The sequence below is a fragment of the Mesoplodon mirus genome (genome assembly GCF_964341445.2).
Source record: "Mesoplodon mirus genome assembly, chromosome: 15".
Classification (NCBI taxonomy): domain Eukaryota; kingdom Metazoa; phylum Chordata; class Mammalia; order Artiodactyla; family Ziphiidae; genus Mesoplodon; species Mesoplodon mirus.
The window spans coordinates 25,403,776-25,430,747 of record NC_138991.1 but is presented as its reverse complement, the minus strand read 5'-3'; the positions used below and the strand labels follow the sequence as shown (position 1 = coordinate 25,430,747).

The window sequence follows — 26,972 nt, the reverse complement described above, 5'->3', positions numbered from 1 at the left end:
ATGTTTCTGTTTGTGTTTAGTATTACTTTCTCTTAAAGCTACAGAAGAATTCTGCTCTTTTGCTTCATGTTTGATTCTTCAAATTCCTGTGTGGGAAGAAAAATCACACTGCCCTCACACAGAACACTGTTTATTATTTTGTTCTCTCTTTCATCAGTTTTCTATTGTTATGACATCCATAGCATCTTGCACACTGAAGGGGTAAAATAATTAACCAGACATATTTTTCCATGTTTGTCCCTCTTCTTTAGCTCAACTTGTTTGGCTTTACATTGTTAGGTGTTGAAGCATCAGTGATCCTGAAAATTCATGTGGTTATATTTCCGTATATATCCAAATATTTAAAACAACCAAAGCACAGTTATAGAGTGACTAAATTATCAGTTACTTTGAACCTTAGAGTCTATGTTTAGGATCAAGTTGAACCTTTCTGATAAAACTAAGGGTTAATTTAATTTTCTAAGACTGAATACTTTGTGCCTTTTTTTTTTTTTTTGCGGTACGCGGGCTTCTACTGTTGTGGTCTCTCCCGTTGCGGAGCACGGGCTCCGGACGCTCAGGCTCAGCGGCCATGGCTTACGGGCCCAGCCGCTCCGCGGCATGTGGGATCTTCCCGGACCAGGGCACGAACCCTTGTCCACTGCATCGGCAGGCGGACTCTCAACCACTGCGCCACCAGGGAAGCCCTACTGTGTCTCTTTGATTCAAGCAGTGGTGTTTATGGGCTGAAATCACACTTAAGAAAAAAAAATTTCTTCTCTTTGAACTTTAAGTTTCTCTGGAATTGAAAAGAGCTCAAAATTTCGTTGTTTATTTCAAGGGATTCAGGTAGATGTTTTATAAAACCTAAGTTTTATAAAAATTCAGAAATGAAGTCACTTTAAACGTGATAGCATAAAGGAATGTATTGGCCACCCAGCAGAGGGTTAAAATGCCTGCTTTGGAGTGTACTCCTTATTTACCATCTGAGCAACTGCTGGATTTGTCAGTTTATAAACCAGGATAGAGCTCTCACATCATGAAGTGCATTCTTGCCACCCAGCTTCCCACAAAAATATCATCTTACATTGTACTTGGTACTTTTGCAACTGTTGATTGTTGGCTCATTCCATACAGTATCTCTGAGGTCACATGGATTGTTGACAGTATACACATTTTCTTTGGGGAACAAATGTTCATGTTAACTTGGACATAGTCATAAGGCTAGTTAAGTGATAAAATCAGGACTTGACACTAGTCTTCATGTTTTCTAATCGTCATTCTTCTTTATTGAGTACCTTCTTTATAAACTAGCACTAGCCTAGGCATTATCTCTAATACATCAAAATGAGGCCTGGAAAGGTGAAGGGATTTGATAAAATCCATACAGATGTCATTATTCAGTGATAACATCGTCATTAGCATGACGCTTCACACCGCACCTCTCGCTCTCTGTACCCATACTTTTCCTACTAGACAACGGTTGTTGCTTGAAACGTGAGGCATGATACCAGTGTTGCAGGTGTGTGAGTAGTGACGCGAAGAAGAGATAGGTAGTGTTAACCTAATGTGAGCCGTACTCTGGAGTCTGGGTCTTCCCCAGTTTCTAAGCTTCCAGTTGGTATATAATTCAGTGTTCTGCAGTTGGGCTGCTCTTGAGTTTTTCATTCTGCCAAGTGCTGACTGCTAAAACACATCTCGCTGATAAGCCCTCCTCGGGCCTTTGGCACCCTTGCTGTAAAGGCAGGTGGTCTGAAGAAAGGCTCCCCCTAGGTTGTTGCACACTATACACAACACATAACAGGGTGAGACAACTGTTAGTTCCTTCCTTCTTTTCTCGCCCCACCCTCCAGAAAGCTGGGCCCCAGATGGAAGAGCTAGAAACGTGTCAACTGTTCTCTGAAGGGCATTGAGAAAACACTGTCAAGAAGAAAAAGGCAAACACAATAGCTAATTAGTTCACTAATCGGACGGGATGACCGTCCATTTTACAAAGAAAGTGTCCTGGACAGAGACGGGAAGGGCTGGCAGAGTGTGCTCACATGGCTCTCAAAGCGCTACACATTTTTGTCAGGGGATTTGTAACTTGGGGGCATCGCTGCCCTGATTGACTTTATATATTCACTATATCTCTCCCCAAAATGTGACCACTGCAAACGAAGGCCTAAAAATAATATTTGGGGATGTTTTCCTCTTGAGAAAGTGCCCTTGAATGTGCCAAGATGCGCCTTGTTGCCAGTGTCATGAATCCTTTTTTATGTATTGTGTTTATGTGAAGGCAAACTTTGATTGAACATTCTCATTTGAACCTTTGGTCTCCATTTCTTGTACTTTACATTGAATTCAGCAGTTATTGCAGAATAAACACAGGGTACTTAAAGGAAAAGCTTGGAATTACTGAGAGGAACATAGCTCTATTTAAAGGTGATTATGGTAGCCCTGGCCCTATTATTAACAAAGTAGGTAACAAGTTCCCTTTAATGGGAAAAAATAACTTTTTGAAGATATTAGAACATTACTCTTCATTATCAAGTCTTCTTCATATTAGCTCAGACCTAGTTCTAACATCAAGTTTAATCTACCTAATCGGACTTTCTGAGATTTGTTGCCGTCGAGTGTGATCAAACCGCTGCTTATTATGAATTGTTCTCGTAGATGAAGTAGCCTAAGTAGCCTGTGCTTAGCTTAGGGTCAACTCTACTTTTCTTTGTTTTGGACAATATACATCATAAATGACATGCCTTGGTATCAGAGATGTTGACTCCACTTCATTTTTCTTACTTAGAAGAGTTGATATGTATAAACATGTATTTCATCATTCATAGTAATTTATAATCAACTGACTGATTGTATTTCCATGGCATGCAGTTGATGCTTACTTGTCTGGACAGTCCCACATTAGCTTTTTTTCCCCCTACTACTTCAGTTAATTTGTAAGAAGTCAAAAAGAATGCCGTTGAGGTAAGCTGAATTTATAACCTGGTTTCTTCCTTTCTCAGCCACTATCCTCACTGTTAACTCTCATGTCACGTCATCCCTTGACCTTACTGCCTTGTCTTAGATTCCTAGGATTGCCGTAACAAAGTACTATATACTGTGTGGCTTAAAACAACACTATTCTCTCCCAGTTCAAGAGGCCAGAAATCCAAAATCAAGGTATCAGCAGGGTTGATTCCTTCTTGGCCTCAGTGGAAGAATCTATTCTATACCTGTCGCCTAGCGACAGGTGTTTGCCTTGGCTTGTAGATGGCAACATTCCAATCTCTGCCTCCACTGTCACGTGCGTTCTTTCTGTGGGACTATGTGTGTCTTCACATAGTAGACTTCCCTCTGTGTGAGTGTCTGTCTTTGCTCCTCTTCTTATAAGGACGTCATTCATACTGGATTTAGGAACTACCCAGGTAATCTAGGGTGATCTCCTCCCCTCAGGATCCTTAATTATATCTTCAAGGACATTTTTTCCAAATAAGGAAACATTCACAGTTCAAGGGATTAAGAGGTAGACATATTTTGGGGGGCCTAATTCAGCCTATTATACTAAGTAAGCATCTTCTTCACTTCTCAGTCCTCTAGGTAAATATGTTGGTATTTCAGATTGTTGTGACTTTTTTTCTCTTATAGAAAATTCTGATTTCCATTCCTTTTATTCTCTACAGTTGGTGCTGACAAAAGGGTGCCAGCAATGCCTGGATCACCTGTGGAAGTGAAGATACAGTCAAGATCCTCACCTCCCACCATGCCACCCCTCCCACCAATAAATCCTGGAAGACCTAGACCAGTGTCATTCACTCCTACAGCATGTGAGACCTCTTAATTACTTGGGTTTGTGGTTCACAGTGACATTTGGATCTAAATGAATGCCATTAAGCCTTCTATATATACTACTCAACATTTTCAAAATGGCTGTTAACACACACACATGTATCTTGGTGGTTTCTTTTCTAAGTTGCTTTTTCCTTCTGAGAATAGTACATAGCTGATTTAGGTATTTGGAAATGTAGTAGTCTAAATATTTTGTTTTCATACTTTTTGGCTTGTAAGTATCTATTTTAATTTCTTTGGCTCTAAAATAATGAATTTAAATTATTATATTGATGAATAGGATTCAAAGTAAGTTTCATAAAATGATTGAACTACTCCAGAACTGTCCTAGTAAGGCTTTTTACAAAAAAGAAAAATTGATTATTTTATTAGTTTACTAGGGCTGCTGTAACAAAATACCAAAGACTAGGTGGCTTAAATAACAGAAATTAACTTTTTCACAGTTCTGGAGGTTAGAAGTCCAAGATCAAGATGTCAGCAGGTTTGGTCTCTTCGGAAGCCTCTTTCCTTGTCTTGCAGATAGCTGCCTTCTTGCTCTGTCCTCTCATAGCCTTTCCTTGTGCATGTGCATCCTTGGTGCTTCCTCCTTTTCTTAGAAGTACAACAGTCATATTGGACTAGGACCTAGGCAGATGACCTCATTTAAACTTTAAGGGCCCTATCTCCAAATATAGTCACATTCTGGGGTACTGGGGGTCAGAACTTCAACATAGGAGTTTGGGAGGCTGATACAACTTAGTCCATAACAATTATATTAGACAATAAATAAAAGTTGTTCAGCCTAACTAGTCACCAAGGAAATGCAAACTAAAACCCAATGTAGTACCACATACACCCACAAGAATGTTCAGAATGAAAATGAATATCAAGTTTTGGTGAGTATGTGTGGAGCAACTTGAACAATCATACATTGTTTCTGAGAAAAATTTTTGGGAGTATCTACTAAAGCTGAATTTCCCCAAACCCTGTAACTCTGCAAATTTAGTCCTAAAACCTCAATTTAAAAAAGAAGGTTTAATTATTTATTTTCCCAAAACATTTGAAATTGAGTAACTGGCAGCTGTAACAATTTGAGACAAAGTTTATGAAATGAAGTTTGATACCCTTTTTTCTTAAATTGTATTTTTTAATCTCAAAGTTAAACAGCCTTAGATAAAGATACTATCTTGAAGTGAAACAGATTTAAACCCAGGCTGTCATTCAAATTTCAAGATATAGACAGTAGGGGTGTGTGTGTGTGTGTGTGTGTGTGTGTGTGTGTGTGTGTGTGTGGTCAACCCTTTTGACCCCCATATTTGACTATTTAGGGATGAATATGTTTTATTTCAGAAAATGTGATCATACACTTTCACTGAAGAAATTGTAAAACAGCCCGTGTAAGTGTCAGGGTGGCAAAAAGCATAGTAATGTATTATTTTTACAGGTTGCTTCAAAAGAGGGCAGCTCTCCAATGGCAATGGACCTTTCTGTGAACACAAAGAAATGGTACACCATTGCAGCTGATTTTCTGTATTGCTGAGGTTGAGTGTTGAGCCTTCCTTTCCAGTAGCTCTAGCGTCCTTTATTGGAAGACACAGTAGAGACACCCTCTTTTTCTCAGCCTGTTAACCTTTTATGCAGTGAGCCATACACATACAGCATACACAGTTCATAACAGCTTAGCTAATTATGATATACACAGATGTGTGTTTAATCAAGAAGTAGACAGTCTTTCAAGGCAGTATAAATACAGAAAGAAATAAGTATAATCTGGTAAGTAAAGTATTGGAAGCATGTACATGGGCAGCACAGAGCAAAGTTATTAAATCTAGTAGGAGTAGCGGAGTCTGTCAGATAATGCTTCTTCATACAGGTGATATGTTTTTAGACTTAGTTTTACTTTCTTAAATTTTCAAGCCTGGATATGATTAAATGAAAAATCTATTGACACTTAGGCACTAGGTAATTTTATTTCATTCATCACGGAAGAAGGAGCTTTGCCTCCAAGAACATAGCTCTAGAGTTGTGTTCCAAATTAAAACTACAAGAAATGACTGTTAAGAACAATGGGCAGGGACTTCCCTGGTGCTGTAGTGGTTAACAATCCACCTGCCAATGCAGGGGACAGAGGTTCAATCCCTGGTCCTGGAAGATCCCACATGCCACAGAGCAACTAAGCCCGCGCGCCACAGCTACTGAGCCTGCACACTTAGAGCCCGTGCTCTGCAACAAGAGAAGCCACCTCAATGAGAAGCCTGCACACCACAACAAAGAGTAGCCCCAGGTTGGCGCAGCTAGAGAAAGCCCACATGCAGCAACAAAGACCCAACGCAGAGAAAAATCAAAATAAATACATAAATTTTTTGAAAAAAGAACAGGCAAATAGGAAAACTGTAATTAATCACATGTATTATAATTTGAGCAGAAATCTAGAATGGAAGTGTCCCATATGGTATCTAGAAAATGCTATATTGAATGACCAAGAATTTGGCACTGTCAAGGCAGAGAAAAACTGATTTTGATGGACATGAATATTCTGAGTGGTCAAAGAGATATATATCTCATTGCAGGAATAGGTCACTAAACCTATAGCCTAGAAAAAAACATTTCTCACATTAACACAACTCTCTGCTTTCTGATTATCTTGTTCAAATGCTATATATATTTTTTAATATAAATTTATTTATTTAATTTATTTTGGGCTGCATTGGGTCTTTGTTGCTGTGCGTGGGCTTTCTCTAGTTGTGGCGGGCAGGGGCTACTCTTCATTGCAGTGCGTGGGCTTCTCATTGCAGTGGTTTCTCTTATTGTGGAGCATAGGCTCTAGGTGCTCGGGCTTCAGTAGTTGTGGCATGCGGGCTCAGTAGTTGTGGCTCGCGGGCTCTAGAGCACAGGCTCAGTAGTTGTGGCGCACAGGCTTAGTTGCTCTGTGGCATGTGGGATCTTCCCAGACCAAGGCTTAAACCCGTGTCCCCTGCATTGGCAGGCGGATTCTTAACCACTGTGCCACCAGGGAAGCCCCCAGATGCTATATTTAAATTGACTGCTTAGATTCTTTGGGAACCTGAGGTTGGGAAGGAGTTGTCACATAAAAGATGGGCATGAGTGTCCAGTCATTGGAAATCAATATTCTACCAGACTCCTCTCATGCAGCCCATTGCAAGAAGTCTTAAAAACTACCCATCCCTCCCCTTGGCACCTGTAGAATTTAGATGTCCCTTCTCTTTGCCCTTGTAGTACTCATACTCTTCTAACACTTTATGTTATTCTGTTACCATTTTTTACCTGGCAACCTGTCTCACTATAAAGCAACATTGTTGAGGGCTGAAAACGTGTCTTGTGTACTCTTGTAACATGTGATTTACAAAATTCAAATGAATAAATGAAGGCAAATGAAAAAAAAGAAGAAATGAACAGAGATCCTTATGTTTTGCACTTAAACCAAGTCTTTCTTTTAGTGAGCAACGGCATCAACCATTCTCCTCCCACCCTGAATGGTGCCCCATCACCACCACAGAGATTCAGCGATGGTCCTGCCTCTTCCACATCATCTGCACTAACAAATCAACAGTTGCCAGCCACTTGTGGTGCCCGGCAGCTCAGCAAGTTGAAACGTTTCCTCACCACTCTGCAACAGTTTGGCAATGACATGTCACCTGAGATTGGGGAGAAGGTGCGGACTCTCGTTCTAGCTCTGGTGGTAAGTACATCACTGTCGACAGCTGCTTGAGTATATGGCTCAAAACTGAAGCCAGCAGAGAGGTTGTACATACTTCTCCTCATTCCCTAACTTGTAGCAGTGTGGCAGATTCTACAGTCTAGATTAGTTTAACTTGTATAATAATGTTGAATCATGGATTTCAGTTGTGGATAATGTTTATCAAAGAAACAGAAGGAAAATCTATAACGTTTACCGTATTGTTTCTTATGGTATCAATTGAATTCCGATAAACAACTTTGAATTTCTCTTAAAAGTGAGTTTCAACAGGCCCACTGAGGTCCAACTAAGTTTTGTTCCTTAATATATTCAGTGCCTGGTGCATTGTTTCCAAACCAGAGAAAAAAGACAAATGGTTTAATTTTCAAGATAATAATTTGTGAAATTACAAGTTTTGTGGTCTAAATAAATAGTATCAAAGGGATTACATTCTTCAGCTCCTCATGCAAATACAATTTCTTGAGGATTTTCAAGGAACAAAGTTCTTTTTCCATACTGAGTGGCGAATCCATGATATAAGGTAGTGATCTTCTTACATTGACAGCTGGGAGGGGTTTGACTCTTAGTGTATATAAGGGACGAGCTTCCAGTTCTTAAGGTTTGTAAATTGAATTCCTCAAGATGTACCTCAACTAAAAGCACACTGTGCTCCTGCATGTTACTCTCTGTATGTGACAAAGATGAATCACAGTACTAAACTTTTACCAGGCAGTTGTCAAAGTGTAATTCGGGACCCCTAGGATTTCTCGAGACCCTTTTTGGAAGTCCAGGAGGTCAAAAACATTTTCATAATAATACTAAAATGTTACTTGCCTTTTGACTCTTATTCTCTCATGACCGTATTGTGGAATTTTCTAGAGGCTGCATGACATAGGATGTTGAAACAGGTTAAATGCAGAAGCAGATTAGGAGAATCCAGCTCTCTTTTCTTAAGCTAGATAGCAGAGAGATTTGCAAAACTGTACAAACAGTGCCGTTCTCCTTACTACATTTTTTAACCATTTTTAAAAATTGAAGGATAGTTAATTTACAATGTTTTGTTAGTTTCAGGTGTACTGCAAAGTGATTTAGTTATATTCTTTTTCAGATTCTTTTCCATTATAGGTTATTACAAGGTACTGAATCTAGTTCCCTGTGCTATAGAGCAGGCAGGTCCTTGTTGTGTATCTATTTTATACATAGTAGTGTGTACCTGTTAATCCCAAATTCCTAATTTATTCCTTCCCCACTTTCCCTTTTGGTAACCATAGTTGGTTTTCTATGCCCGTGAGTTATTTCTGTTTTGTAAACCAATTCATTTATATCATTTTTGTAGGGTCAACATTTAAGTGATAATTGGAATTCCCTGGCAGTCCAGTGGTTAGGACTCTGTGCTTTCACTGCTGTGGCCATGGTTCAATCCCTGGTTGGGGAACTAAGATTCTGCAAGCTGTGCCACACAGCCAAAAAAAAAAAATTTCAGTGATATCATATGCTATTTGTCTTTCTCTGCCTGACTTACTTCACTTAGTATGATAATCTCTTTCTAGATGCATCTATGTTGCTGCAAATGGCATTATTTCATTCGTTTTTATGACTTAGTAATATTCCATTGTGTATATGCTGCATCTTCTTTATCCATTCATCTGTCAATGGACATTTAGGTTGTTTCCATGTCTTGGCTATTGTAAATACTGCTGCTGTGAACATAGGTGTGCATGTATCTTTTCAAATTATAGCTTTGTCCAGATATATGCTCAGGAGCATATGACAACTCTATTTTTAGTTTTTTGAGGAAACTCCATACTTTTCTCCATAGTGGCTGCACCAATTTACATTCCCACCAACAGTGGGAATGTCAAAGAAAAAGGAGGTTTCGTTTTTCTCCATACCCTCTCCAGCATTTATTACTTGGAGACTTCTTAATGATGGCCATCCTGACCAGCGTGAGATGGTACCTCATTGTAATTTTGATTAGCATGTCTCTAGTAATTATCAGTGTTGAGCATCTTTTCATGTGCCTGTTGGCCATGTGTATATCTTCTTTGGAGAAACGTCTATTTTGGTCTTCTGCCTACTTTTTTTTAATTGGGTTGTTTGTTTTTTTGATATTCAGCTATATGAGCTGTTTGTATATTTTGGAGATTAATCTCTTGCCAGTTGCATTGTTTGCAAGTGTTTTCTCCCAGCCTGTAGATTGTCTTTTCATTTTGTATATGGATTCCTTTGCTGGGCAAAAGCTTTTAAGTTTAATTAGATCCCATTTGTTGATTTATTTTTTTATTTCCTTACTCTAAGAGATGGATCCAAAAAAATATTGCTGTGATTTACGTCAAAGAGTGTTCTGCCTATGTTTTCCTCTAGGAGTTTTACAGTATCCAGTCTTATATTTAGGTCTTTAATCCATTTTGGGTTTATTTTTCTGTATGGTGTTAGAGAATGTTCTAATTTCATTCTTTTACATATAGCTGTGCAGTTTTCCCAGCACCACTTATTGAAGAGACTGTCTTTTCTGTGTTGTATATTCTTGCCTCCTTTGTTGTAGATTAATTGAGCATAAGTGCATGGGTTTATTTCTGGGCTTTCTATCCTTTTCCATTGATCTGTGTGTCTGTTTTTGTGCCAGTACCATACTTTTTTGATTACTGTAGCTTTGTAGTAGAGTCAAGTTAGGGAGTGTGATTCCTCCAGCAGTGTTTTTTCTCAAGATTGTTTTGGCTATTCGGGGTGTTTTGTGTTTCCACACAAATTAAAAATTTTTTTGCTCCAGTTCTGTGAAAAATGCCATTGGTGATTTGATAGGGATTGCATTGAATCTGTAGATTTCCTTGGGTAGTATGGTCATTTTAACAATAGTCATTCTTCTAATCCAAAACAAGGTATATCTTTGCATCAGTTTGTGTCATCTTCAGTTTCTATCATCAGTGTCTTATAGTTTTGGGGTACAGGTATTTTCCCTCCTTAGGTACATTTATTCTAGGTATTTTATTCTTTTTGATGCAGTGTTAAGTGGGATGGTTTGCTTAATTTCTCTTTCTGATATTTTGTTGTTAGTGTATAGAAATACAACAGATTTCTGTATATTAATTTTGTATCCTGCAACTTTATTGAATTCATCGATGAGCTCTAGTATTTTTCTGTTAGCTTCCTTAGGATTTTCTGTATGTAGCAAAATGTTGTCTGCAAACAGTGACAGTTTTGCTTTTACTTTTCCAGATTGGATTCCTTTTATTTTTTTTTTCTTCTCTGATTGCTGTGGCTGGGACTTCCAAAACTATGTTGAATAAAAATAGCAAGAGTGGGAATCCTTGTCTTGTTCCTGATCTTAGAGGAAATGCTTTCAGCTTTTCACCCTTGAGTATGCTGTTAGGTGTCGGTTTGTCATATATGGCCTTTAATTATGCTAAGTAGGTTCTCTCTTTGCCCACTTTCTGAAGAGTTTTTTTTATCATAAATGGGTGTTGAATTTTATCAGAAGCTTTTTCTGCGTCTGTTGAGATGATCATATAGTTTTTATTCTTCAGTTTGTTAATGGGTGTATAACATTGATTAATTTGTGGTGATCATGGTGTATAATCCTTTTAATGTACTGTTGGATTCTGTTTGCTAGTATTTTGTTGAGGATTTTTGCATCTGTGTTCATCAGTGGTATTGGCCTGTAATTTTCTTTTTTTTTTTTTTTGTAATATCTTTATCAGGGTGATTGTGACCTCATAGAATGAGTTCGGAAGTGTTCCTCCCTCTGCCATTTTTTGGAATAGTTTCAGAATGATAGGTATTAACTCTTCTTTAAATGTTTGGTATAATTCACCTGTGAAGCCATCTGGTCTTGGACTTTTGTTTGTTGGGAGTTTTTAAGTTGCTTATTTAATTTCTTTTTTTTTAAATTTTATTTATTTTTGGCTGTGTTGGGTCTTTGTTGCTGCGTGCAGGCTTTCTCTAGTTGTGGCAAGTGGGGGCTACTCTTTGTTGCGGTGCACGGGCTTCTCATCGTGGTGGCTTCCCTTGTTGCAGAGCACGGTCCCTAGAGCATGCGGGCTTCAGTAGTTGTGGCTCACAGGCTCTAGAGCGCAAACTCTGTAGTTGTGGCTCACTGGCTTAGTTGCTCTGCGGCATGTGGGATCTTACTGGACCAGGGATCGAGCCCATGTCCCCTGCATTGGCAGGCAGATTTTTAACCACTGCGCCACTGGGGAGATCCCAGGTTGCTTATTTAATTTCATTACTGGTAATTGGCCAGTCCATATTTTCTGTTTCTTCCTGGTTCAGTCTTGGCAGATTGTACATTTCTAAGAATTTGTCCATTTCTTCTAGGTTGTCCATTTTATTGGTATATAGCTGCTCCTAGTAGTCTCTTAAGATCCTTTGTGTTTCAGTGGTGTCAGTTGTAACTTCTCCTTTTCTGATTTTATTGATTTGGGCCCTCTCCCTTTTTTTACTTGATGAGGTTTGTCAATTCTGGTTATCTTTTCAGAGAACCAGTTTTTAGTTTCATTGATGTTTTCTTTTTTTAGTCTCTACTTCATTTATTTCTACTGTGATCTTTATGATTTCTTTCCTTCTACTAACTTTGGGATTTGTTTGTTCTTCTCTAGTTGCTTTAGGTATAAGTTTAGGTTGTTCATTTGAGATTTTTCATGTTTCCTGAGGTAAGCTAGTATCACTATAAACTTCCCTCTTAGAACTGCTTTTGCTGTGTCCCATGGGTTTTGGATTGTTGTGTTTTCGTTTTCATTTGTCTCTAGGTATTTTTTATTTCCTCTTTGATTCCTTCAGTGATCCATTGGTTGTTCAGTAGCATGTTGTTTAGCCTCCAAGTGTTTGTGTTTTAAAAGATGCTTGATATGATTTCAGTTTTCTTAAATTTACCAATTTCTTGCCCATCATGTGATCTGTCCTGGAGAATGTGCCATTTACATGTGAAAAGAATTTGTATCCTGCTGCTTTCAGATGGAATGCCCTATAAATATCACTTAAGTCCATCTGGTCTAATGTGTCATTTAAGGCCTGTGTTTCCTTACTGATTTTCTGTCTGGATGATCTGTCCATTGATGTAAATGGGGTATTAAAGTTCCCCACTATTATTGTGTTACTATCAGTTTCTCCTTTTATGTCTGTTAACATTTGCCTTATAAATTGAGGTGCTCCTATGTTGTGTGCATATGTATTTACAATTGTTCTATCTTCTTCTTGGATTGATCCTTTGATCATTATGTTTGTTTGTTTGGGTTTTTTTGGCCACGCTCCTTAGCTTGTGGGATTTTAGTTCCTCGACCAAAGATTGAACCCAGGCCCTCGGCAGTGAGAGCACAGAGTCCTAATTACCAGACCACTAGGGAATTCCCAGTCATAGCCTTTTTCATTCTTTTAAAAAAAATTTTATATATTTATTTGTTTATTTATTTGGTTGCACCAGTTCTTAGTTGCAGCAGGTGTGTTCCTTAGTTGCGGCTTGGTGGCTTCTTAGTTGTGGCATGCAAACTCTTCATTGCGGCATGCATGTGGGATCTAGTTCCCTGACGAGGGATCGAACCCAGGCCTCCTGCATTGTGAGCACGGAGTCTTCCACTGCAACACCAGGGAAGTCCCCACAGTCTTTATTTTAAAGTCTCTCTTGTCTGATATGAGTATTGCTACTCCAACTTTCTTTTGATTTCCATTTGCATGGAATACCTCTTCCTATCTCCTCACTTTCAGTCTGTATTTGTCTCGAAATCTGAAGTGAGTCTCTTGTAGGCAGCATGTATATATGGGTCCTGTTTTTGTATCCATTCAGCAGTCTGTCTTTTGGTTGGAGCATTTAGTCCATTTACATTTAGAGTAATTATTGTTATGCATGTACGTATTGCCATTTTGTTAATTGTTTTGGATTTGGTTTTGTAGGTCTATTTTTCACCTTTCTTCTTTTGTTCTCTTCTGTGATTTGATGACTATCTTTAGTGTTGTGTTTGCATTCCTATTTCTTTTTTGTATGTATATTTCTTATAGATTTTGTAGAGCAGCCTGTATATACAGGTTTTTGTAGAGCAGGTTTTTGTATAGCAGCCTATATATATATATACATGCTTGTGTTAAGTTGCTGATCTCTTACTTTCAAATGGGTTTTAGATACCCTGCATTTGTACTCTGCTCCCCTCAAGATTATTGTTTTTGATGTTATATTTTACATCTAATTGTTCTGTGTGTTCCTTTTCTTTTTAAAAATTTATTTTATTTATTTAGTTTTGGCTGCATTGGCTCTTTGTTACTGCGCGTGGGCTTTCTCTACTTGTGGTGAGCAGGGCTTACTCGTAGTTACAGTGCGCGGTCTCCTCATTGTGGTGGCTTCTCTTGTTGCAGAGCACAGGCTCTAGGCGTGCGGCTTCAGTAGTTGTGGCACATGGCTCAGTAGTTGTCGCTTGCGGGCTCTAGAGCGCAGGCTCAGTAGTTGTGGCGCATGGGTTTAGTTGCTCTGTGGCCTGTGGGATCATCCGGACCAGGACTTGAACCCATGTTCCCTGCTTTGGCAGGCAGATTCTTAACTACTGTGTCACCAGGGAAGTCCATTTTGTGTGTTTCTTAACTGCTTATTGTGGATACAGAAATTTTACTACTTTTATCTTTTAACTACCTCCCCAGTAGCTTTGTCTATGGATGATTTCCTACCTTTATTATATATTTGCCTTTACCAGTAAGCTTTTCCATTTCATAATTTTCTTGTTTCTAATTGTGGCCTTTTCTTTTCTGCCTAGAGAAGTTCCCTTAGCATTTGTCATAAAGCTGGTTTAGAGTGCTGAATCCTTTTAGCTTTTGCTTGTCTGTTAAGCTTTTGATTTCTCCACCAAATCTGAATGAGAGCCTTGCTGGGTAGAGTATTCTTGGTTGTAGGTTTTTCTCTTTCATCACTTTAAGTGTATTGTGCCACTCCCTTCTGGTCTGCAGAGTTTCTGCTGAAAAAAATCAGCTGATAGCCTTATTAGGAGTTCCTTTGTGTGTTATTTGTTGCTTTTCCCTTATTGCTTTTAATATTCTCTCTTTATCTTTAATTTTTGTCATTTCGATTACAGTGTGTCTTGGTGTGTTTCTCTGCAGGTTAGTCTTGTATGGCAGGGATCCCCAACCCCTGGGCCATGGACCAGTAGCAGTCCGTGGCCTGTTAGGAGCTGGGCCGCACAGCAGGAGGTGAGTGGCGGGAGAGTGAGCTAAGCTTCATCTGCCACTCCCCATCCCTCGCATTAATGCCTGAACCATCCCATCCCCCACCTCACCCCCTGTGGAAAAATTATCTTCCATGAAACCAGTCCATGGTGCCCAAAAGGTTGGGGACTGCTGCTGTATGGGACTCTGTACCTCCTGGACTTGGGTGACTATTTCCTTTCCCAGGTTAGGGAAGTTATCAGCTATTATCTCTTCACACATTTTCTCGGGCCCTTTCTCTCTTTCTCTACTCCTTCTGGGTCCCCTATAATGCAAACATGAGTGCACTTGATGTTGTTCCAGAGGTCTCTTACACTGTCTTCATTTCTTTTCATTCTTTTTTCTCTTTGATGGCAGTGATTTCCACTATTCTGTGTTTCAGCTCACTGATCCATAATTCTGCCTCGTTTAGTCTACTGTTGATTCCTTCTAGTGTATTTTTCATTTCCGTCATTATATTCTTCACTTCTGTTTGGTTGTTCTTTATATTTTCTAATTCTTTGTTAAAACTGCTAGTTTACTGCTCTCTTCATCCATTTTCCTCCCACATCCTGTGATCATCTTTATGATCATTACTCAACTCTTTCTCGGGTAGATTGCCTATCTCCACATCACTGGTTCTTCTTCTGGGGTTTTATCTTGTTCCTTTGTCTGAAACATTCCTCTGTCACCTGATTTTTTTTATTGTTTATTTATTTGGCTGCACCAGGTCTTAGTTGCAGCACATGGGATCTTCATTGCCATGTGCAGGATCTTTTACTTGCAGCAAGCATGCAGGATCTTTTTTTTTTTTAGTTGCGGCATGCGGGGTCTTTCGTTGTGGCATGCAAACTCTCAGTTGCAGCATGTGGGATCTAGTTCTGTGACGAGGGATCGAACCCTGGCCCCCTGCATCCAGAGCACGGAGTCTTAGCCACTGGACCACCAGGGAAGTCCTCGCCTCATTTTGTCTAAATTGCTATTTGTATTTTTATGTATGTGATAGGTTAGTTATGTTTCTCAGCCTTAGAGAAGTGGTCCTCTGTAGGAAATGTCCTATGTGTCCCAGCAATGCACTCCCCTCTCATCACCCAAGGGCCACAGGCCAGCTGGTCCCAGGGTAGTGTCTCGCCTGCATTTGCAGAGTTGCAGCAAAAATCTGTATCCACCACAAGTGCTTGAAGTTATTGCCTTTTTGAAGAAAAACACACTTCTGGCAGCAAATTGCATCTCTTGTGGAATGTTGCTTAACTTCAATACTGCAGCCAACGCCATGCTGCACCAAGTGTGTATACTACATTTTTGAGATAAGTACAGTTATTTTGAAATGAGTTAATAATAAATATTGTTTAAATTCTCAGCTTTAATTTCAGATATAGTGCTTATCAATAGATGTAACCCATATTAATTAGAGGGATTATGAGACTAAAATGCTTATGAACTGCTGCTTTAAAAGATGACTCAGTATTGTACAGAGGAAACCACTTTCATACAAGGCAAAATGCAATAAATGACTTTTTCATCATTTGAGATTCTATCCCTGTTGTTTTGTGTAACTGTAGGTGAGTCATTGTCGTTGCTGTATAATGTTTCATTGTAGGAATATACCACAGTTTGTACTTTTTGATGGACATTTGAGTTGTTTATATGTTGAGGCAGCACCAGGGTTTCCCCAGTACCAGCCCCATGTCTTGAGATTTGCTAGAATTGTCCGGATTTGGCGTATACTTGTGTGCTCACAGCTAGGATTTTTTTTTTTTTTCCGATGCATCAGGTCTTAGTTGCGGCCCATAGGATCTTTGTTGAGGCATGCGGGATCTTTCATTACAGCGTGCAGGCTCTTCATTGTGGTGCACAGGCTTCTCTTTAGTTGTGGCATGCAGGTTTTCTCTTCTCTAGTTGTGGCATGCAGCTTCCAGAGCGCCTGAGCTCTGTACTTTGTGGCACACGGGCTTTAGATGAGGCGCACGGGTTCAGTAGTTGTGGTGCTTTGGGCTTAGTTGTCCTGCAGCATGTGGGATCTTAGTTCCCTGACGAGAGATCAAACCTGCGTCCCCTGCATTGCAAGGCGGATTCTTTACCACTGGACCACCAGGGAAGTCCCTAAGATTTAATACACAGGCATAATAAGCATACACAGCTGGATCAGAAAGGTGAGAAACACAGTTGGGATCTGGAGGAATCCATATATAGGCTTCCTTTTTCTCCTGTATGAACGGTCACACAGAGTTCACTCTTCCCCCAGCAGTGAAAATACAGCAACTTATGTGTGATGTTTCTGCCCAGGGAACCACATTAAACCCTCAATGCCCAAGGTTTTTCCTGGGGTCTGGGCACATAAGCACACTTGGCGTAGCACGTAGGAAACTCCAGACTCATGGAAGGAAAAGTGGTGTTTAGCATCAATCAGAGTTTGTAAAAACAGTACCCCCATCCGTTAGGGAAACTTTTTGTTTGTTTGTTTGGGGTGGGAGTGGGGTCCCTTTATTGGTCAAATTTGAGAGCATTATGGAAAAGTCTTTCTGGCTCTAGACTAATAAAAGTGGCCTTAAATGTCAAAATGAGTTTGAACATAATTGGAAGCAAAGTAGCCATCAGAATGTTATGCCAATTGCAGCAGCAAATTACTTTAAGTAGAGTCTGCTTAATTTCAAGAGTAAAAGAAAAAAATGACAGTTCATTTGCATGCGTGCATGCGCACGCACACACACACACAGAAAGTGAATTTTTTTCTAGATATGTAGGAATATGTAGCTGTAGCCAATCATCTCTGTTAAATGGCTGTGCTTGGGGTAATGTTGCTTTTTTTTTCCAAATTTTTGAAATTGTGTCATCATGAGGAGGTGGTAAAATACATATAGCACAAAATTTACCATCTTAACCATTTTTAAGTGTACAATTCGGTGGTATTAAGTATATTCATTGTTGTGCAACTATCACCACCGTCCACCTTCAGAACACTTTTCATCTTTCAAAACTGTAACTCTGTGCCATTAAACAGTAATTTCCCATTTCCTTCTTTCCCCAGCCTCTGTCAGCCACCATTCTACTTGACTACTCCAGGTACCTCCTATTAGTGAAATCACATAGTATTTGTCTTTTTGTAGCTGACTCATTTCACTTAGCGTAATGTTGTCAAGGTTTATCCACGCTGTAGCGTGTGTTACAATTTTTTACCCTGCAAGCAGGCTTTCCGAAGGTTAGCAGTTGTAGACCAGCTGTGTTAACTCTTTTCTGTACAGGGGCCATTACAAATAATGAGCATTTTTATTTATGGTACATGTGTGCAAGCACTGCACTGAACAATGGAATTGTGATTTCATAGGGTATACGTGTATATAAATTTAGTATATAAGGTCAAATGGTTTTCCCAAGTTTTATACCAATTTATAATCTCACATACTGAGATTTTCATTCAGATCAGCGTCTTAGTCCTTTTAGGCTCTTAAAATAGAATACCGGGCTTCCCTGGTGGCGCAGTGGTTGAGAGTCTGCCTGCTGATGCAGGGGACGTGGGTTCATGCCCGGGTCCGGGAAGATCCCACATGCCGCAGAGCAGCTAGGCCCGTGAGCCATGGCCGCTGAGCCTGCGTGTCCGGAGCCTGTGCTCCACAACGGGAGAGGCCACAACAGTGAGAAGCACGCGTACCAAAAAAAAAAAAAAAAAAGAATACCATAGACTAGGTGGTTTATAAACAACCAGTATTCATCTCTCATAGTTCTGAAGGTTGGTAAGTCCAACATCAAGGTGTCAGCATTTTCGGTTTCTCATGAGAGCCCACTTCCTGGTTCATAGATGGCCATCTTCTTACTGTTTCCTCACAGGGCGGAATGGGCAAGAGAGCTCCTTGGTGTCTTTTTTATAAGGGCACTAATACCGTTCACTAGGGCTCTGTCCTCATGACCTAGCCACCTCCCAAAGGCCTCACTTCCAAATATCAACACATTGGAAATGAGGTTTCAGCATAGGAATTTTGAGGGCTTACAAAAACATATAGTCTAGGGCTTCCCTTGTGGCTTAGTGGTTGAGGGTCCGCCTGCCGATGCAGGGGACACGGGTTCGTGACCCGGTCCGGCAGGATCCCACGTGCTGCGGAGCAGCTGGGCCCGTGAGCCATGGCCACTGAGCCTGCACGTCCGGAGCCTGTTCTCCGCAATGGGAGAGGCCACAGCAGTGAGAGGCCTGCGTACCGCAAAACAAAACAAAAATAAACATATAATCTATAGCAATTGATATTGAAACTATAAATATTTTCGGAGACAATACAAGGTGAGGAATGTTTGTTAAATTTAATATCCATTCATTCTTCAAAAACAAACAGCAAACCACTTATAGCAGGAACTTCCTTAATCTGATGACAGTTGTATGTATAAACACACTTTAGCAAGCCTATGATAAGTGGTGAAATTTCAAAAGCTTTCCCTCTGCTATTAGGAACCAGATAGGATCTCTTTTCTCTTCACTGTAATCCTGAATATTATAGCCTAGCAAATAAGATATAAGGATTAGAGGTACTTCCCTGGTGGTCCAGTGGATAAGACTCCATGCTTCCAATGCAGGGGGTCCAGGTTCAATCCCTGGTCAGGGAACTAGATTCTGCGTGCATGCAGCAACTAAGAGTTCACATTCTGCAACTAAGAGTCCACATGCCACAACTAAAAAGTCGAATGCCCAACTAAGAAGCCTGCGTGCCTCAGCAAAGATCCCACGTGCCCCAACTAAGACCCAGCACAGCCAAAATAAATAAACAATACATAAATAAATATTTTAAAAATATATAAGGATTGGAGAAACATTAATAAAACTGCCATTATTCATAGATAAAATGATTGCCTTATGTGTATTGCATTTGAGCTTACCAATCCGTTATTTTTCCTTTTCTTTCCTTTCCTTTCTTTTTCTTTTTTCTTAACTTTCCTTTTTCCTTTTTCTTTTTCTCTTTTTTTCTACCATCTTGTTGAAAACATTGTCCAATTTGGAGGAGAATTAACACCTTTAGATTATTATATTTCTGTATCCATGAAAGCCTTATTTGGTCTTTTTTGTTTTATAGATTTGTTTTTATTTCTTTATTTATTTTGGCTGCTCTGAGTCTTCTTTGCTGTGCACGGACTTTCTCTAGTTGTGGCTAGTGGGGGCTACTCTTCGTTGTGGTGCAAGGGCTTCTCATTACGATGGCTTCTCTTGTTCGGAGCACAGGCAATAAGTGCGCAGGCTTCAGTAGTTGTGGCACGCGGGCTTTAGTAGTTGTGGCTCACGGGCTCTAGAGTGCAGGCTCAGTAGTCATGGTGCACAGGCTTAGTTGCTCCATAGCATGTGGGATCTTCCCGGACCAGGGCTCGAACCCGTGTCCCCTGCGTTGGCAGGTGGATTCTTAACCACTGTGCCACCAGGGAAGCCCTTATTTTGTCTTGTATTTATGAAAGGAATCATTAAGATTTTGGCAGGCATATGTAAATGGAACAGTCATTCCATGTGAAGGAGACTTCGTTAGCAAAGTCAGAAAAGGCCACACAGTTAGGCAGCAAGAGTTTTGTTCAGCTGTTTGCATTTGGTGTTTCTGGTGTGTAAGAGAAGAGGTAAAGTGCTGGTGGTCCTTAACTGTACCAGGAAGCAAGCGTGACAATTTCCACTTCAAGGTAAAGGTAAATGTTTTGTACTCTGGCTACTTATTTGGAGAATACGCATTCTGGAAGGTAGTTTTATACCTTAAACTAGACAGTTCCTTTGACCTACCAGTATCTCTCCTTGACATTCATCCTAAGAAAATAATAAACAATGTGCACTAACATTATTTATAATGTCAAAAAATTTGAACCACCTAAATGTTCTATAAAAGCCTGAGTAAATGACAGTACCTCAGTTTAATGGAATATGATGTAGTATATCAAGACTGGTTCAGCGGTATAACAGAAAGGTACACTTCTTCCTATTCCTCCTGACAAATACAGCAAAAAAACAATGGATGTTATGTATAAAACAAAAGTAAGAAGACCCTGAAAGATGGAGAGAAGAAGGCAGATTGGCTAGTGACCTTGAGACTCAAGTACACAGCAGTGAGTTCCCTTGGCTTTGTGCTGTCATCATATATCCTGGACTGTGGTCTGAAGAAGCCAGTATTATGGAAATACTAATGAGCACAGACAAAAAGCAAACAAACCAAAACCCACAAAAAAAAACCCCACCTCATTCTAGCCAAAGGACTAGGAAAGGAGCAACCAAGCAAGATACAAAACTTTTGGACAAAAATCACTCTGTGGCAGTCAAACACCGCAGGAAAAAAACCACAATAATGTACACCCTTCCCCCTCCCGTACAAGGCCTATTGGGGAGCCTGAGCTCCCACCCTTGCCCAGCAGTAGGGAACCCCTCTTTCCTTCTACAAATCAACAGAAGTTGAGTGGGGAGCCTGGGATTATACCCCACCTGACAGCATCAGAGATTCTTCTCTTCCCAATGGCACACTATCAGAGGATGCCTCAAAAATAGAAGATGTAGATAAGATCTGGAGTCTTACAACATAGAACCCAAAACATCGAGGATACAGCAGAAAATCACTTGTCATACCAAGAACTGACCATCTCAAGTGGAATGAGAAAAGGTAACCAACAAACATCAGTTAAGATGACCCTGATGTTTGAAATATGTGACGGGTTTTGAAGCAGCCATCATAAAAATGCTTCAGTGAGCAGTTATCAACACAAATGAAGAAATACAAAGCCTCAGCAAGGAAATAGAAGATATAAAGAAGAACTAAATGGAAAGTTGAGAACTGACAAATATAATAATGAAATTAAAAACTCAGTGATGGGGACTTCCCTGGTGGCACAATGGATAAGAATCTGTCTGTGAATGCAGGAGACACAGGTTCGAGTGCTGGTCCTGGAAGATCCCACATGCCGCGGAGCAACGAAGCCCGTGAGCCACACCTACTGAGCCTGTGCTCTACAGCCAGTGTGCCTCAACCACTGAGCTCGCATGCCACAACTGCTGAGCCTGCGTGCCTGAAGCCCATGCTCTCCAACAAGAGAAGCCACCGCAAGGAGAAGCCTGTGCACCGCAACGAGGAGCGACCCCCACTCACAATGACTACAGAAAGCCCACACAGCAACAAAGACCCAATGCAGCCAAATAAATAAATAAATAAATAAATAAATAAAAATTAAAAAAAAAAACTCAGTGATGGACTCAACAGTAGACTGTAGAGAACAGAGGAAAGAATCAGTGAACTTGAAGCTGGAATGATAGAAAACTACCCAGTCTATTTATTGGGAAGTCCACTACCCAATCTAAACAACATACAGCAAATAAGTAAAAAAACATGGACAGAACCTCAGGGATTTAAAAGCGTCTAACAAAAGATCTGAGTCACAGTAGGAGGAGAGAAAGAATGTCGGGCTGAAATAATGCCTGAAAAGTTCCCAAATTTAACAAAAGATCCAAGCCTACAGATTCAAAAAGGCTGAGCAGACCTCAAAGAAGACATCCCATCCCAGGAATTCCCTTGTCGTCCAGTGGTTAGGACTCCGAGTTCTCACTGCTGAGGGCCCAGGTTCAATTCTTGGTCAGGGACTGGAATCCCACAAGCCCTGTGGTGTGGCCAAAAAAAAAAGACAACAAAAAGACATCTCATGCCATCCCCCCAAATCTTGAAAGCAACAGAGAAAGCATCAGTAACCATGGATGCCAGAAGGAAGTGGCATATTTGTCAAGTGCTGGGAGAAAATATTGTCAACCCAGAATCTTGTATCTATCAAAAATATCCTTCTTGAATGAAGAGTAGAAGGATCAAAGTATTTTCACATGAAGTGAAGCTGAGAGAATTTGTCTTCAGCAGACCTACACTAAAATAATGGCTAGAGAATTCCCTGGCGGTCCAGTGCCAGGCGGTCACTGCCAAGAGCCCAGGTTCAATCCCCGGTCAGGAAACTAAGATCCCAGAAGCCGCAGGGCGTGGCCAGAAAAAAAAAAGGCTAAAAGAGCTTCTTGAAACAGAAAGGAACGATAAAAGAAGGAATCTTGAAATATCAGGATAGGTGAAGGAAAAACGGAAAGAGTAAAAATATAGGTAAATACAACAGACTTTACTTCTCTTGGGTTGTCTAAATTATGTTTGATGGTTGAAGCAAAAATTATAACCTTGTCTGTTATGGTTGTCAGTATATATAAAGGAAATATTTAAGACAATTATTATTATAAACCGGGGAGGCTAAAAGTAGATAAGCTTTCTATACTTCTTGGTCTTGATTTCAGTGGTGATAACGTGAATGTACACATGCCATAAAATGGCATAGAACTATACACACATATTACCATAGTAGATTCCTAGTTTTGATATTGCACTCTAATTATATAAAATATAAACATTGGGGGAACCTTGGTGCAGGATACAGAGGAACCTATCTGCTATTTTTTACAACTTCCTATGATTATCATTATTTCAAAATCTTAAAAGATAAAAAAAAGTTGTCTGGTGGCCTATGTACACCCATTGTCTTGTAAGATCACTATAAATCTTGCCCTAGGATCCAGTGGACTAGATTCCCCTAATACTCTGCATTCTTACATTCTGTCTTCCTCAGAAGCATCTTTCTCAAGGCTGCACTTTCACTTCTTCAGATGCATTATTTGTAGTAGGGAGTGAATAGCATTCTCTTACACTTCATTTTTATTCCCGATTGCAGGTAGAGTTGGTTGCATTGTATACCTGTCATTTACTTAAAACAAGCACTCAGCTAAGGTTTAAAAGAACATTTTTGGTATGAAATGGGGTAAACTGTACAAACATTTTCATTTAACATGGTTAAATTTGATACACTCTTTTTTCCCAAAGGGAAATATTTTAGTTTTTTCTCAATATTGTATGATACATTTGGAAAATCCAACATAATTTCACATCCAGAAATAACTACTGTTGTAATTGTCCTTCCAGACTCTTAAAATACTATATAAATGTATGTGTGTTATTTTCAAAAATAGATTGTTGGAATATACTGCTATGTTTTCTGGTTTTTCACTTAGTATATTATAGACACCTTTCTTCAATGCATACAAATCTGCCCCCCACCTTAAGCATTCTGATGTATGATGGTATTACAATTTTTAATGCAGTTTTGTGTTGAGGACCTATATGTTTTCCATTTCTTCTTGTTAAGAAACAATATTTTGCTGATGAATAATTTGTGTGGTACATGTTACATCTTTGAACACCTGATGATTTTATAAAAATAAATCCTAGAAGTCATCATTGTTCTTTCAGGCAAGCAAGAATTCAGATTGATGTTTTGTTTTGTTTTGTTTTGTTTTGAACTTACTATTTTGCTGTGTTTTAGGGAATTGAAATAAAAGTATTTTGTGAACTTTGAAGAAAATATTTGTATTGGTACATTCCTCTTAGCAAAGAAGCTGAGAATCTTAGTTTAAAGAAAGACCTGAAAAAATACAGGGGAAGTGCTAATAACTTTCATGGGAATACTAAAATCTAACCAGTGGAAATCTGCGCATTTGGAGGTGCTTCCAGACAGACCACTGGAAGGTAGAAGGCGTCTTTTTTTGTTGTTAACTTCTGATTTAGAAGATTTAGGGAACTGATGGTAGGAGGTAGGCAGAACCAATGAAGAAATGAACTTCTGAAGACGTGAGGCTCTGAGTCATTAAGTTGATATCCTGGACTGATTTGGGAACTGTTCAGCTGGAAACACTGTAAGCTTGGTTACCTGTACCTGAGGTGACTTGTGATGAACGCCTCAATACAAGGAACCTGAGTGCCTCTCTTCACAAGGGGAAGGCAATGCCCTATTCTGCCCAGGCTGCTGAGCATAGAGGGGAATTTGTTAGATTTGGGGTAGTAGAGAAGAAAATCAAGGAGGCTGAATTTCTTTCATAAAGGAAACAGAATTTGGTTAACATTTGAGAGGGATTTGAGTTCATAATAGTGCTCTTGGAGTTATTCTTTTCCTTATTATTTCAAAGGGTTCAGCACTATCAGATTTATGTTAGAACACTGTCCAGTTTTAGAAGTTGAACAGTGCTATTTATCTTTTCAGAACTCAACAGTAACAACTGAAGAATTCCATTGCAAGCTTCAAGAGGCTACAAACTTTCCTCTTCGTCCTTTTGTTATTCCATTCCTCAAGGTAATTTTTATGAGATAACTACTGGAATGTAATTTATCTTCAACATTTCCTCAAGATCTGTTACTGATCCCTGTTCTATGATCTACATCAGGGCAGCTTGCCACATTTTATATCTTTATTTTATTTGGGGCTGCTACAGAAGTGTGAGTGGTTTGCGAATAAGCTTTATGCTTGATGAGATGAGAGTTGCAAAAGCCTTGAGTCGTGCTCTGTATGCAGACACTGTTGGTGACACACAGAGGAGCAGGTGGGGAGGCAGGGAACAGGAGTAGAGTGGGATGGAGGTGCACAAGGCATGAAGGTTGGGCTCTTAGCAGAGGAAGTAACTGGACACAGTCTTTTGGTTGTGGCCAGCGGGTGAAGAGTGTGTGTTATGGGAGGAGGCTCTCAAAACAGAGGCCTTTGTAAGTTAGGACTAACCCTTAAGACAGGAGCATGTGAGAAGGCAGTGTTTACTTCTCTCCTCCCCCCAGTTAGTCTAGTTTCTAATTACATCCTCTGGAATTAATGTCCCCTGGAACATAACTTTGGGGGACACTGTTTAAAATTATTATGCATACCTGATAGATGAGCCAGTGTTAAATTTATATATAATATGATCCTTTAAAAAAAACTATTTATTTTGAAATAATTTCATGCTCACAAAAAAATTTCAAGATGGTACAATAAAATTCAGATTCTCCAAATGTTGATATTTTATCACATCTGCATTATTATTCTCTTTTCTTTCCATTTATTTTTTCCTCAGAAATGTTTCAGGGTAAGCTGCAGACATGATACATCTAAATACTGATACTTTAGTATAATTATCAAATCAAGAAATTAACATTGATATTTATAACACTATTATCTATAGACCTTATTCATATTTCACCAGATGTCCCACAAATGTCTTTTTTAACAAAATGTCATTTTTTTGGGTCCTGTATCTAATTCAGGATCCCATGTTGGATTACATTGTCATATCTCTTCAGTCCATTTTAATCTAGAACAGCTTCTCAGTCTTTTATGATTTGGACAGTTTTGAAGAGTACAGGATAGTTATTTTATATCATATGTTTCAATTTGGATTTTTCTGATACTTCTTATGATGAGAATGAGGTTATGCATTTTAGAAATAGCAGGTAGGTGGTATTACTGCATGCTATCAGGAGACATAGATGTTAATTTGTCTCATAATTGGTGATGTGGACTTTGATCAGTTGGTAAAGGTGGTGTCCACCATGCTTTCCCACTGTAAAGTTACTATTTTTCCCATGAAACAATTTTTAAAAACAGGTAACATTATAACTCATACAGATTTTACAAAATGAACCTGTGTCATAGATTTTATTTAATTCACTATTAATGAGGGAATCTGTAAGGTGTTATAACCTGTTCAGGGGAGAAGCCAAAGAACAGACATTATAGGTCAGGATTATTGATAAGAACATGCAAACAAAAGTCAAAATGGCTTCTTCCACAGTGGGCAAGGGAAGTCTCTAGAACCTCTATGCATGTAATTTTATGCATGTTCCTAGACAACAAGTTTTTTGCTTTGCAACCGGTTATGTGTAAGTTGCAGTCCTATAAAATAGGTCAAAGGCAATGAATGACTAGAGTCCGGTAACAGTGTATTCTAGACCAGGCATAGTCTGGAAACTTGTGACCCGTATCCAGCCCACCACATTGTTTTGCAAAGCCCTGGAGATGAACATTTGTAATCGATTTGGTAATTTGGAACACTAACTTTCAACCCCAAATAAGCTAAAAATGTTATCCTTAATCCCTCCCTATCCAATGAATTCTATTCTTTTCATTAGTAGTAGACTATTCAAAAAAAACTGAGCTCAGTTTTTTTGTATTTTGACTTTTTTTAAAAAATTATTAATTTATTTATTTTTGGCTGCGTTGGGTCTTCGTTGCCACTCGCGGGCTTTCTCTGGTTTCAGCGAGTGGGGCCTACTCTTCGTTGCGGTGTGGGGGCTTCTCATTGCGGTGGCTTCTCTTGTTGCGGGGCGCGGGCTTCAATAGTTGTGGCGTGCGTGCTCAGTAGTTGTAGTTTGCGGGCTCAGTAGTTGTAGTTTGCAGGCTCTAGAGCACAGGCTCAGTAGTTGTGGCACTCGGGCTTAGTTGCTCCACGGCATGTGGGATCTTCCCGGCCCAGGGCTTGAACCTGTGTCCCCTGTGTTGGCAGGCAGATTCTTAACCACTGTGCCACCAG

At 39.6% G+C, this 26,972-nt stretch overlaps 1 protein-coding gene across 1 annotated transcript in view; it reads left to right on the top strand.

Annotated features, from left to right (window-relative positions):
• Window positions 1-3,661: 3,661 nt before the first annotated feature.
• LOC309817025 (protein CBFA2T2-like) overlaps window positions 3,662-26,972 on the top strand; it is a gene marked incomplete at its 5' end in the record, with an annotated part of 31,025 nt that continues 7,714 nt past the window's right edge. Inside the window, 3 exons of the mRNA XM_082644933.1 lie at window positions 3,662-3,779; window positions 7,239-7,480; window positions 24,680-24,769. Of these exons, the coding sequence (XP_082501059.1) occupies window positions 3,662-3,779; window positions 7,239-7,480; window positions 24,680-24,769 (450 nt within the window). The remainder of the gene's footprint in view (window positions 3,780-7,238; window positions 7,481-24,679; window positions 24,770-26,972) is intronic.